Below are 13,228 nucleotides of genomic sequence, written 5' to 3'. Positions count from 1 at the left end.
TTATATACTTGACTAGTTTAAATTGACGTTTTAGTACATATAATAACAAATGACCAAACTAATACAAAATGCAAACACGAACAAATAACCAGTCAAGTTACTTGTGACGTATATGCTTTGTTAAATGTCTTTTATTGTTTTAGTTTATCGAGCCGCGTGGGAAAGAACCAAACCGGTAGACAAAACAAGGACGGGGGATCTTGTACGCATTTATGAATAGCCTCATTGTCTTTCCGGTATCCCGCCACATGGATTATTTTTATTATCATTTTGATATTTTTTTATTTTAACATTTGTACATCCTACAAACAAATGGATTACTAACTAACACCAACAGAGAAATATTACGCACGCCAGGACCGTCTCAGCTAGGAGCACCGATTATAACATTTGTCACCGTAAATATAATCATTTACCGTATATGTCAATTCGACCTAAAGCCCCACTCGCTTGTATTGTTCAGTATTTGCACCTCAACTATGACTACATAGAGTTTGAATATTTCTTAGTTTTCCTGAACACACCCTCACTTGTTACCGCGACGGAAAGACCAGAATTTTGGTATTTCCAACGTCTCCTAAACGCAGCACTCCCTCTGGCTGGTTTGCCGCGATGGAAAGAAAAGGTTTGCTATGAACTTAAACACTTCTTTTACTCACCAAATTTTCGGTGTTACTTTAGACAGTAGCGCAAGCAGATTATGTCATTATGATTCGTCGCGTGCAGGGTTAAACCCCGTCAAGTAATAGTTGAAAGGTGGACCATGCGCTGATTGTGTGCTGTAGCATTTATGCTAGTCGTGTCCACGAGACTAGCACTGTCCGGATGCCCTTAAACTTTGTAAAATATTGCGCAATCGTCAACTCAAATACAAACTATTCATGTTTATGATAAAGGCTGCATTTAGTTGCCAACTTGGGCGCACCTCTCACCGGTTAACTAATTAAATTGTGTGACTGTGGCTCCAATGAACCTGTCAGCTTGATACATCAGAAATGTACATGTTAGGCAATCTATACTATAATGTATGCTAGCAATCTATTATTGTTTGTAATCAGAGAAAGCTGCTCAACACGGACAATGGAGTGTTCTGATTCTAACGTAATGTGTTTTTCTACTTGCCAGTACTCGCTTTACAGGCGAGGAAGAAGAGGACAAAGCCTCGGAAAACTGGAAGAAAGTAAGTTCGCATAACCGTTTGCAAAATAACACGAAACAATAACTAAGTAGGTTATTTGCTTAGTTTTGGAAGTAATGAATTCATCTTCATCCCATTCGTGCTATGCAGCTGGTGTCTGAAGGGGTGTCAAATAATTTCTTTCGTCAGAGGGATGTTATGACTGTGTAAACCACATAAACCTATAGTTGCTTACATGTACATTCATTGTATATCAGTGATCCTCAACCAGGGTGCATTCAAGCATTATCAGGGGTGCCATGATAATTTCCCCCATTTCACTTTAATTGAGGAGTTAGCAATTAAAAACACATTTTTGTCATATTTGTTAAAACTATCATTATGGCCTGTCACCGTAGTTGTACAAGAACAAAATGATCTGTGAAAAAAATAGCCCTCACTGGATCTATTTAGTCCCTCTAAATGTATTTGCAAGACACCTGTGCCTGAGGCAAAGCAACCAGTCAGCGACGATGCGCCACATACACTGGCACGGACACCTGCCACTAGAACCTACTCCTCTGCCAGTAGACAGGAAGGTGGGTGGTGGTAGTGTAATGGAGAAAGCTGCCATGGGTATTGAATGGGACCTGACCACCCTGAGGAGGAAACCAGGGTCAACATCTTGGCGAAGGCCGGTTACAGCTCAAAGATGGCACCTTTGACAATTCCGTCACGGGAGCGTCACTCACTTTTGTCTTTGGTTTCTGTGGAGAATGTTGGTGCTGCCGGACAGTCTTGAGATGGTACGGCCGCGAGAACAGGATGAAATGACCGACTTTTCCAAACTCATTGCCCACTGTTTTGTTGTCATCTTTCACCGCCTCTTTGCTTTTTCAACTCCATCTTATTATATAACCTGCCCCCCCATCATCTTGAGGTTTACTACAGCTCTCTGTCCATTCTGTCCTCACCCCACGTGTTAACTCTGCCTGCATTCTTCCCCATCAAGTAAGAGGATGAACTGAAAATGACACAAAGCCTGGGAGTGATGCAGGGGATATGTAACTCTGTCTTTGTGGTCAGCATGCCATGGAAGGCATCAGTGCATTTCACTCAACCTCACTTAGCCAGTATTGGATTAACATGCACGTTTTGAGCTTTCCTCTGGCATTTTTTGCTGGTGATGGTAAGGGAAATAGAAAAAGATCGTGAAAAGACAAGCAAGCTGACCATTCTAACAGCAGAAATACTTTGGCTGTGTCAAAGTTACTGTTTGTGTCATACCTATCAGACATGATTCAGGGGAAGTATTAGTTCTTTTAAGGATTGTTTTGCATTTTTCCTTTTTTATTTGGTAGATTTCCAAATTCTTGTTTCTTGTTGTTTGTATTGAACAACATTTTGTGAGCAAAGGGAGATTTGGCTTTCTGTCAGCCTTTTTTTTTTTTCTTTGACTACTGTCCCAAATGTTTATTTCACTATACAGCACTTGGAAAATGTCTCCACTTCAGTAGGTACAGTATTACTCATAGTTGAGCTTTTTTGCTAACATGTCAACGTCTCTCTAAATAATGTTTAAACAACAATGCCAATGTTAACAGGGAAACGCGCATCGAGTTTGAGCACAAATACACTGACTACCCATCCAATATAATGCCAATAATGCTTATAACACCGGTCTACCATTTATTTTAATCAGAGATGCATGTAGACTTTTCTAGATTTTTTTTTTTTTATGAAGATGCTATCAGTTTTTCTCTAGCATCAACTTTTCATCATAATAATAAAAATAGTAATAAAAAAATATAGAAATAATAATTAGGAATTAAGGCTTGGCTTCAGCAACGAGTGGAACAGGTGGTGGTGGGGGGGACTCAACTTTAGCAACATGTTACCTATTTTATTCAAAATCAGAATTGTACAACCTTCAGAGGGGTATTGTAAACAGAATTGTATTTGGCTCTGAATGCTGAACTCACAAACTAGTATCATCATTTATATGGGATTGGTCCAATCGCATACTGTACAAAGCATCCCAGTTGCCCTCATCAGTTGTTCATCCTGCAGTGAGTGTTTAGCCCCAGTGACATTTTTGCTGCTCAAGTGCAAAGGTGTGCAATATTGGTACTCTATCTGGCCTATGATTGAGGGTAATAATGCTGATGAGGTTGAGAGAAGATGGTGACGCAAACGTGCGTGTGCGTGTGGGGAGGTTGGAAGAGGAGGTTGACGTGGTCCCCCTCACCTGCATTGCGGTGCTGAGCTGCATTGCCCAATCATCTCGCAACTGCCAGTGCAAGGGGCGGGGCCAGTGGCTGACAGCAGCCAAGGAGCGTTCTCGGTCAGAGAATGAGAGAGAGATAGAGCGAGAGAGAGAGAACTCGAGCAATGGAGAGAGTGTAAGCTGATGTGCGAGTGGAGAAGTGCGAGTCTGCGAGTGAGCGCGGATGCCCCGAGTGCCAGCACTTGCCTTCTCTTCTCTTCTGTCTTTTGCTTCATTTTCACCACGGATCATCCTACTCATTTCAACTCTGCTACTCATTCTCCATCCCTCTCACCCTTGATTATTTTTCCCCCACTCTTGACTAATGGAGTGAGAGCATCTTTGAACACCTGCCCTTTCTCCTCCACTGCCCTGTCCTCTTCCCTGCATCACGTCCCATGGGTATCCGTGCATCCTGCAGGTAAGCAGGCAGATCTGACAACCATTTTGGATTGTTTTTTCTTGAATCAGGACCACATGTTGAATTTTACACATTGCCCTGTAAATACAGTATGCTCAAATTTGCCCTTGATTTTTGCCATTCAGAGGGTGTTTGAATGTCACTCAATTTGTGCGTATGTGCTGCAGTAAAAAAATAAAATAATAACAATAATGCAAATGCACAGTCTCGATTTTTAATCTCGCTTGTTGAGTTTCTGCATCTCTTCAACCCCTCCTCCTATTCATGGATTAGCCTTTAATTTTTGAGTATTTCTCGATCTAGTCTATCTAAGAATAGATCTATAATACCGGTAGTTTTTAGTGCTGCTTGGATAATCAGTTTGGATAATGGATGGTTGGATTTTCTTAAATAACTGCATGTTTTAGGCATTTGTGTTGGCCATTCAACAAAAAAAAACACAAAAACAAAATATCCAAACTCCTTTTTGTGCACAACATTTTCTGCTCATTTAAACATCTCTCAATTGTGCTGACTGGTGAGCATTAAAAATAAGTTAGCTGCGCCTGTGCCAAGAATGCTGCAGAGACAAGTTCCAAAACTTGACAAAGGGAGCTCAGCAGTAGGCAAGCATTGCAGTCTACATTATTTGACAGCAACATAAATGCAGTTTGTTTCATTGCCTGGCCTGTTTAAATGATGTTGACAAGAAAAGCTCTATAAAGAAAATGTTAATGCATGATAGTTCAGTAGTTGTATCTGTGATATTGAAATCTGTGTTGCTGGTTGGGTTTAACTTATTTTGGGGCTAAGTTGATCTGTTATTTGGTGGTATTGTGTTACTTGCGCCTCGTGTAGCGTAGCATTAAAAACTTTGCAAAGCAGAAAGCGGTTTCAAGTTTCACTGTTGGCGAAATGAAACATCAACGTGCTGCTGTTAGTATTGTCCCTGGTTGTCATGTTATTCTCCTTCCTAAAGCTGGTGCCCCGGTGGCCTGTTTTTTTCGTCTGCAGTTTGACCTTTCAGCACGGCAGGGACTCCTTGCCTTACTACTTTACTTTCCAGGTTGAGTCATGTCCAAGTTTTTTTTTTTTTTTTTTTTTTTTTTTTTTTTTTTTTTTTTAGACAAACAAACACCAACTGTTGCAATGCTTTGAGTAGTACTGGATAAGCAATGGGGAAATTATTATTTTATTGATTTAATCGACTGTTCATATGTACTCATCACAACCTGAACACTTCAGCTCCCTGTAACTCCATCAGCTGTTCAGTAAAGTAGTTAATGTTTAATGATATTAGATCTTGGTCGAAGGATTCTCATATGAGTTATTTTTGTGGTCACTGATTTTTAGCGGACGTTTTGCCCTTTGTGTCTGGCCTTAGAGTGAGTTTGTGCACATTTGCACCACTGTCCACTGCAATGATTTGAAAAAGGGGGTGGGGGGGGGGGGTGAAATCGCAAATTATATAGTTTGAAAGCAATAGCCGTTGCTGTTGAACAAGTGCCATGGTAAATGTAGTGGATCAGTCGAACTCATTTGAATTACAACGTGGCAGCATTTTTATCCCGCGGCAAAGTATTGCAAAGAATTGTATGTGCTCGTTAATTAGGGGGTGGCTAAAGGGGGAAACTGTGCTGACCCCAATTCCAACATTGCCCTCTCGAGTATTAGCTGCTATTTTGGTAACGGCTGCGGCAAAGACTTTGGATTTGCAAGTGATGAGAGGGCAAACTGGGGAAAAATGTCAATTTTTCAGCCGCTCAGTCAGCAGGATTTGAACATGTTTTGCAATGCAGCATTTCTGTGTGCATCATAGGCATGTAAAGATGTCTTTGGTGCAGCAACACATTGCGACTTTGCAAAGTGGGATGTTCCACTTATGCGCGATCATATAATTAACATGAATTTATTTCATTAGTTGTGTGAACTGCAATTCCTTTTTCATCCTTCCGACTTAAAAACATTGGGGAAAAAGTCTTGGTCTATTGTTTTTTAACCAAAAGACTTTACTATTACCACCATTTTCCCATGTGTCCAATTTCCCTTTTCTGTGACCTCTGACCCAATCTACTCCCGTCTTTTGACCCTAAGACCAGAGCCTCAGAGCTGTGGTGGAAGCTCCAAGCCAAGTCAGGCAGACTCGCCAGTCCCCGATCAGGATGAGGAGGTCCTGGGCTCCGACGATGATGAGCAAGAAGACCCAGCTGACTACTGCAAGGGTACAAACTCCTCTCTGTCTGTTATTGTGGTAAATGATTATTATTCTTTTTTTTTTTTTTTTTTTTTTTTTAAGAGAACTCCTGAATCGAGCACATATGCGTCATCTTTGTTTGGTCAGGTGGATATCACCTCGTGAAGATTGGAGATCTTTTCAACGGCAGATACCATGTGATCCGTAAGCTTGGCTGGGGGCACTTCTCCACTGTGTGGCTGGCTTGGGACATCCAGTAAGTTGACACTCGAATAGAGAGATAACTTGAGAATTCTCGTTTTACTTAAAAAAATAATCCTGTGACTGCTAGACTAAAGCATGCATACATACAAGCATACAAGTATACAATAACGATGCATTGGGCGAATGAAATGCTGGTCCGAAAGTGCATTGGTACATGCAGCACATTTGCATTTGAATGATGCACGTGCGATTGTAGTCGCACAAAAACAAAATCCAGTTTTGTGTTTTTGTGTGTGCACCTTACAGGGAGAAGCGCTTTGTCGCTATGAAGGTTGTGAAAAGTGCCGAACATTACACAGAAACAGCTCTGGACGAGATCAAGCTGCTCAAATCTGTAACGTGGACAACTTTCTTTCTCATTTTCTTTGTTTCAGCCAAATAGCCTTCATACTTGTGTCTTTGCGTGTTTGTTTCAGGTGCGAAACACAGACCCTGGTGATCCCAGTAGGGAGAAAGTAGTGCAGCTTCTTGATGACTTCAAAATTTCTGGCATGAATGGCACTCGTATCTTTTAATACCACACAGGAACTGTGTGCCTTTTTACAAAAAAACTCTTACTGCCTTTACTTGATTTTATATTAGACCCCCTCCTCCCCCGTTATTATGACCACTTGTAGTCTCACTTTTTGCACCGCCTCAAAACAAACCGCCTCATCTCTCTGTATAGCTATTTGTGGGCTCAGTGCTGACAGCTCGCTGTGCTCATTGGCACATCCTTGGGCGTCACAGGCTCTGATGCATTGACGTTGGCACCATCCCTTTTTTTCTCTCCCACAGCATCAAGTCTGCAGCTGTGCTATCTGACAGCACACCCACACACCCTCTGGATATCATTATCATTCAGTTGTAGTTGCTAAAGTCCATTATGGGTCGATAAAATTGAACTTTTTTTTTTTTTTAAGAGTGATGTCTCCTTCTGTTCGTCCTTGACTTGCATTTCACCAGACGTATGCATGGTGTTTGAGGTGCTGGGGTACCACTTACTGAAGTGGATTATCAAGTCAAATTATCAAGGCCTGCCGTTGCCTTGTGTGAAAAGCATCATTAGACAGGTACAGTAGCAAACCCTCCCTAAAGCGTAATTGCTGTTTTTGTTGTGATATTGATGGTCCGTCTTCACTTTCATGCAGGTGCTTCAGGGTTTAGACTACCTCCACACCAAATGTAAAATCATCCACACTGACATCAAGCCAGAAAACATTCTTCTGACTGTCAATGAGGCCTATATCAAGAAAATGGCTGTCGAAGCGACGCAGTGGCAGAAGACTGGTGTGGCGCCGCCCTCTGGTTCTGCAGGTCTCACTTTTATTTCTTGCATGATCTCCCCTGACCATGTTCATGTGTTTGATCTACAATTGGCTTTCCGATGTACAATTTGAGTTCCAGCTCCAACTGATTTCCCTCATGTCTTGAATTGACATCATTAAATAGAATTAGATTTTTTTTTTGTATTAATGCCATTTAAAATATCAAACTTGAAGTTTGGAGCAGTTAGCTATGAGTCATCACTGACTGAATGTGTAAATGACCACCTTGCTCTGAGGAGTGAGAGACTGCCTCTGCATGAGTCTGTTAATATATCTTGGTGTGAGTCAGCTCCCACAGAGGTGATGGATGTACCGCACATGTTCTCTAGTAATGTAATCCTCCTCATTTTCCTCTTCCCACAGTGAGTACAGCTCCAGCACCCAAGCCGGTATGTATATATATATATTTTTTTCTCTTATTAAAAAATAAATAAAGTTGTATGGATGACTGTGCAATACACATCAAGTCAGTCGAGAGTTCGTAATCATTTGTTGTCTCTCTCAAGATGGGCAAAATGTCAAAGAACAAAAAGAAGAAAATGAAGAAGAAGCAGAAGAAGCAGGCGGAGCAGCTAGAAACGGGAGGAGGAGTGACAGTCGAAGCAGGAGAAGAGAGAGAGGAGCGCACGGCAGAAACAACGTCGGACATCTCCTCTGACCCCGCCTCTGTGTCGGCCACTCTGCAAAATGACACAAAGCATCCTATCACCGGTGATTGACCAAACTATGCGTAACCAACATCTTTGCAAACAGTAAATACAAAGATGGCTATTGTTGAATTCATACCACTCTGGCGGTGTCAGTCGGAACATTTGCATTATCCTCCTTGCAAAGTCACTTATTGCAAGGGCTTATCTTGTGGAACGTGTTCAAAGTAATGAAGTGGTCGGTGAGAATATTAAACCGTTCTTGTTAAATTTGTTACAGAGTCTCCAACTGTCGAGCTCCCCCAACAGGTGTCACAGCCAAGTGCACCCACAGAGGGCGCCGCCAAGGAGGAGAGTATCATGGAGGTCAACTGCAACGGCAACGCCTCCATACCGGAGAGCGAAGGCAGCCGGGAAGGGCAAGAACATGGGACCAAGCAGGCTGCAGAAGAGCTGGAGGACCAACAGAATGCAAACCAAGTAGATAATAATAAAATAGAGACTGTGGACAAAGTATGCAACAAAGACGACCTTCAGAGCTGTAACGGTCCCTCAGCGGACCCTCAGCCTGAGTCGCAGCAGCCACCAGATTCCCCCAGCTCAGACTTTGTCACCTCAGAGGCGAATGATGCCACCAAAGTAGAGAGAAAGGAAGAGGATATGGACACACATGGGGAGAACAAAACGAGAGGCCGAGATGACAAAAATAGCCAAAATGGTTAGTCGGTGTAAATAATTAGTTTGTATTTGAAAAGTTCTTTACGATCTCATTGGTGTGGATTATGCTCATTTAGGTGCCATGCTTTCATACTAATTAGCCACTGCATGGTTTTGTGACCTCAGCTAAGAACATTATCAACCATGGAATAATTTTAAATGACAGAGAGCCGCTTGGATATCACGACCATAACGGCTAACTTAGTTGCACCATGTGTATTCTCTATTTTTTTAAGTTGATGCTATTTTGGTTAAATGAGAGGTTTCTCCCGGCACTAATCATCGGTACTTTTTTTCCTTGTTCTTACCTCACTGTTTTTGTCCTGCTTCTTCCAACAGAATCATCGGGTAGCTTGTTAGTAAATCCCTTGGACCCTCTGAATGCTGACAAGTTGCAGGTTAAGATCGCTGACCTTGGAAACGCCTGCTGGGTGGTGAGTACCAAAAACAATGTACAATTGCATCTCTCAATGAATTTGTCACCAATACGTCCACTGAAAACTCAATTTCCGCCTGGCACAGCACAAGCATTTTACGGACGACATCCAGACTCGGCAGTATCGTTCGCTCGAGGTGCTGATAGGATCTGGCTACAGCACACCAGCAGACATTTGGAGCACAGCCTGCATGGTAAACAGAGAAACCCAAACACGCAGGATGCCTTTAGAAACAGAAAAAGACATTCTGAGAGGAAATTATCAGTGATATTTGTCATTTTGTAAATGAAAACACCGCTTTATTACACAAATGTACTCGTGCGTCTTTGTACACTTTCTCAAAAGACATGGGTTAGAGGCATCTCATGATCTCATGGTTATTCCTCTCTCTTCAGGCCTTTGAGCTGGCAACTGGAGACTATTTGTTTGAACCCCACTCAGGAGAAGATTATTCCAGAGATGAAGGTTTGTGGTTTCTTCTCGTGAGGGAGAAATCATGACTAGGAATGTCAGATATTAACCCATTTAGGCCACGAGTGCATAACCACGTTTCTACCACTAGAAGCGGGAGTGCCGTTGCATCTTTCTACCTTTTAAAGGCGGGAGAGCGGATACGGATTTTTCTTTTTTCAATCCAATTCTCAGAATATACACGTGACGGTGTCGTGAGACCGCGGAGGATGCGCCGGAATTTTTTCGGGCATTAATGGCGACGCAGGCGATCGCGGGAGCTCTGAAATAAGTGACAGCAGTGAAAAAAAAATGACACGCTTGTGGACTTTAAACCAGTGGAACCAGTCGAACGTGATATATTGTTAAAGTACATGTTTGTGGACAATGACGATAGTAACGTCTTTGAAACAAAATAGAGGATAGTAATCACCATTCTATATTTTTTAAAATTAAAAAGTAGTGCTTCTCTTATACTGACACTTAATTTTTACATCTTAGATTGAAACAGTAAATAATAACTCAGCCGTGTGTGAAAGCCACATGTCTAAGATCTCAAATTATTTTGGAATTATGTTTCTGTCTGCTACAGGGCTTGAGATTGAGATATCAATTATTTTGTAGGTGTTCAATTTCTGGGAGAACCTCAAGTTCAAGAGGGTGATTCTATAGTCGCCCTTAGATTTTGGGGAGATGTTGCGCTTTAGGCCTTAATGGGTTAACTTCAGGCCAAACTGATTGTATTTGATCCTGCCTATCTTTAATTGTCAATCACGCGTGTGTCTCCAGATCACATAGCTCTGATCATCGAGCTGCTCGGCAAAGTTCCTCGCAAGCTGATCACGGCAGGCAAATACTCCAAGGAGTTTTTCACCAAAAAAGGTAAACATATACACACAGCGCCTCGAGCCGTCTGCCCTTCTCTCCATTCCTTGTGCATATATTTCATCCTGAGACCCTGATATCTCCAGGTAACATCCATCTGTATTGTGTATTTAATGTTCTTTTGACCACCTGATTATTGTCCTTTTGCCACTGCTCAGTTTGGGTGGGCTGTCTTCCATGTCATAGCCTCAATAAATGCGGGAAACTGCGAACCCCCCCAAAAAAAGAACAGAAACACACTGAAGACAAACGATGACATCTGCGCAGAATAACAATTTTTGTAATTATTTCTCAGCGTGTGGTTGTTGGCCACAGAAAGAGGACACGTTTTGTTTGTGAGAAACAAGATGAGAGACTGCAGTATGATAATCCACAGCATTAGTGTAGGCAAAGGTAGCATGTTTATTATTATTTCTAGACTCGTGTCCTCAAATGCTAAAATCATGCATCGATGATAAATCTGCTCTAATAAATAGTAACGTTTGGTACCAGGTAGTATCCTATTTTGTAAATTGGAAATGACCTACAGTGCTTCGCAACCACAGTGCTGAGGCATGTTAGACTACAGGGATCATCACGTGTATTGCGGGAAATTATCCAATTTCACTTTACTGGTCCGAAAATGTTTTGAGCACACGTGTCCTTGTTCATCCATCTCTGGCAATGACATGTCGTGACAGGCAAAACTATCAGATGTTCTTCCGCTAGATGGCCAAAGATACAGTGAACCTGTATATCTTCGTACCTACTGAAATTCATGACAGATCAATACCTTTGGGTTCAACTAAATAGGCCTGCATTTCACACAGAGTAAATTGAGACGAGATCATTTCTTTTTTTTTTTTTTTGGTGGTCACCTGTAAGATTTTTCAAATGTAAAGTATGTGCAGCAAAGGCTGGTAAATGCTGGTCTACAGCAAGTGGCCATGATTCCCCCCCCCCCAACATTTCCAATGGAGGCCAGATGGTGGCAAAGCACTACTTTTCTATTAGACATGGCTGTGGGCTGACTAAATCATGATTCTCCCCTCACTTCAATATTGTTTCTTAACACCAAGATGACACATGATAGAACCGAAGCAAGAATTCATTGGACTGTGAATAACCTGTAGGTTTAAATAAAAAAAAAAAAATCTGATAATTTCCAGTATGTTGGTGAACGCCACTGCGGCGAAATCAATGCTTCTTCAAAATATATTTTGAAGACATGTCGTTTTCTCACTCTTGAAATGTCATTTTCCCCCAGGTGACCTGCGACACATTACAAAGCTGAAGCCATGGGGGATGTTTGACGTGTTAGTGGAGAAGTACGAATGGTCCAAAGAAGAGGCGCACAACTTCAGCAGCTTCCTGCAGCCCATGCTGGACCTTGTCCCCGAAAGGAGGGCCACGGCTGCTCAGTGCCTCGCTCATGCCTGGCTGGCATAAGAGGCGGCGCATTGCGTGTACACTGCTTCATGTCATTGTTCAAGGACACACACACACACACTTACATGCACACGGGATTAGGTGTGAAGATTTTGGGCTTCATAACGAAACAAAACTTGTGACTGTATGCTCTTCATGGCCTTCAGATGCAACCTGCACACACTTGTCACACCAGCTAAGACGGCACCTCAGTCACAATCCACATTATGTAGAATACAGACGAAAGAGGAAGCCCGAATCATCTTCTCTTCATTTTTCAGGGCGAGGTTTTTTTTTTTGGTGCCTACAGCACGTAACGCTTTCAGATATTTTAGGTTCTCTTGGAAATTAAGATCTACAGTAGAAAGAACAAAGGTTGTCGTTAAAATCACCAATTTGTTTAGATCACTAAGAAGCCAAATATGTTCACTCTTGTTTACCATTGCATTAGCTGTGCCATATTTTATACGGTTAAGTTCTCAAAAGCCTTCAAAGTAGTTCAATTGAATAAATGCAAAAATGCTGTCCGCCACAGAAAGGACTAGGAAGTCTTCTTGGCCCAGCTAGGTATGCTTAAACATTTCTACATTTGTATACAATTAGAAGAGGAAAGAGGATTAGATTTTATACATTTTGCTATGGATATTCTTGTTTTCAGCTTGGCACAATGCAATGTCTACAACCCCCCCCCCCCCCCCCCCCCCCCCACGGCATTCTTGTTTATCGATACGAGACTAGATTTTAGAAACTGAAACATCAAACTGAGCCTGTGTGGATTCAAGTGGTTGGATACCATCATGCGCTTTGCAGCATAAGCATTCACGTTTCGGGAATCTTTGAAGGGCTGTTCAGGTGCTTTTTAACTGTGTGGAAATGGGCTCTACTCAAATAAATTATAAAGGTACAGCAACCCCCCATACACACACACACACACACAGCTCAAAAGGAATTTGCTTATAGCTCTTTGTCATGTCTCCTCTTAAGCCAAGTTTTTTTTCTGTAGGTAAGAAGAATAAAAATGTTTATAAAAGTATTTTGAGCAGTTGTCTCTTGACTCATCATGACTGAAAATACAGTGGACACCGGTAGGTTCACTTACATCTTATGTTTGAGGCATTGGTAAATATTTATTGATTG

General features: G+C 41.9%; 1 protein-coding gene across 2 annotated transcripts; it reads left to right on the top strand.

Annotated features, from left to right (window-relative positions):
* The first annotated feature begins 512 nt into the window (after positions 1-512).
* Positions 513-13,124, top strand: srpk1b (SRSF protein kinase 1b). 2 transcript variants are annotated; one of them, XM_086041697.1, is made up of 16 exons: positions 513-625; positions 1,126-1,180; positions 5,878-6,005; positions 6,125-6,233; positions 6,488-6,575; positions 6,658-6,745; positions 7,187-7,293; positions 7,372-7,537; positions 7,912-7,937; positions 8,055-8,259; positions 8,476-8,913; positions 9,252-9,346; positions 9,435-9,542; positions 9,745-9,814; positions 10,589-10,681; positions 11,931-13,124. In XM_086041697.1, the coding sequence occupies exons 1-16, from the start codon at positions 613-615 to the stop codon at positions 12,110-12,112; spliced, it is 1,971 nt and encodes a 656-aa protein (XP_085897823.1). In that variant the 5' UTR covers positions 513-612; the 3' UTR covers positions 12,113-13,124. The 2 variants fall into 2 exon arrangements, with proteins under 2 accessions (XP_085897823.1, XP_085897824.1); XM_086041698.1 differs by lacking the exons at positions 513-625; positions 1,126-1,180 and adding an exon at positions 3,057-3,804.
* Positions 13,125-13,228: the final 104 nt, after the last annotated feature.

The sequence above is a fragment of the Filicampus tigris genome, chromosome 9 (genome assembly GCF_054856515.1).
Source record: "Filicampus tigris isolate MCC_2025a chromosome 9, RoL_Ftig_1.0, whole genome shotgun sequence".
Lineage (NCBI taxonomy): Eukaryota > Metazoa > Chordata > Actinopteri > Syngnathiformes > Syngnathidae > Filicampus > Filicampus tigris.
Note: the sequence above shows the minus strand (reverse complement) of the source record. Positions and strands in the feature narration are given on the sequence as shown.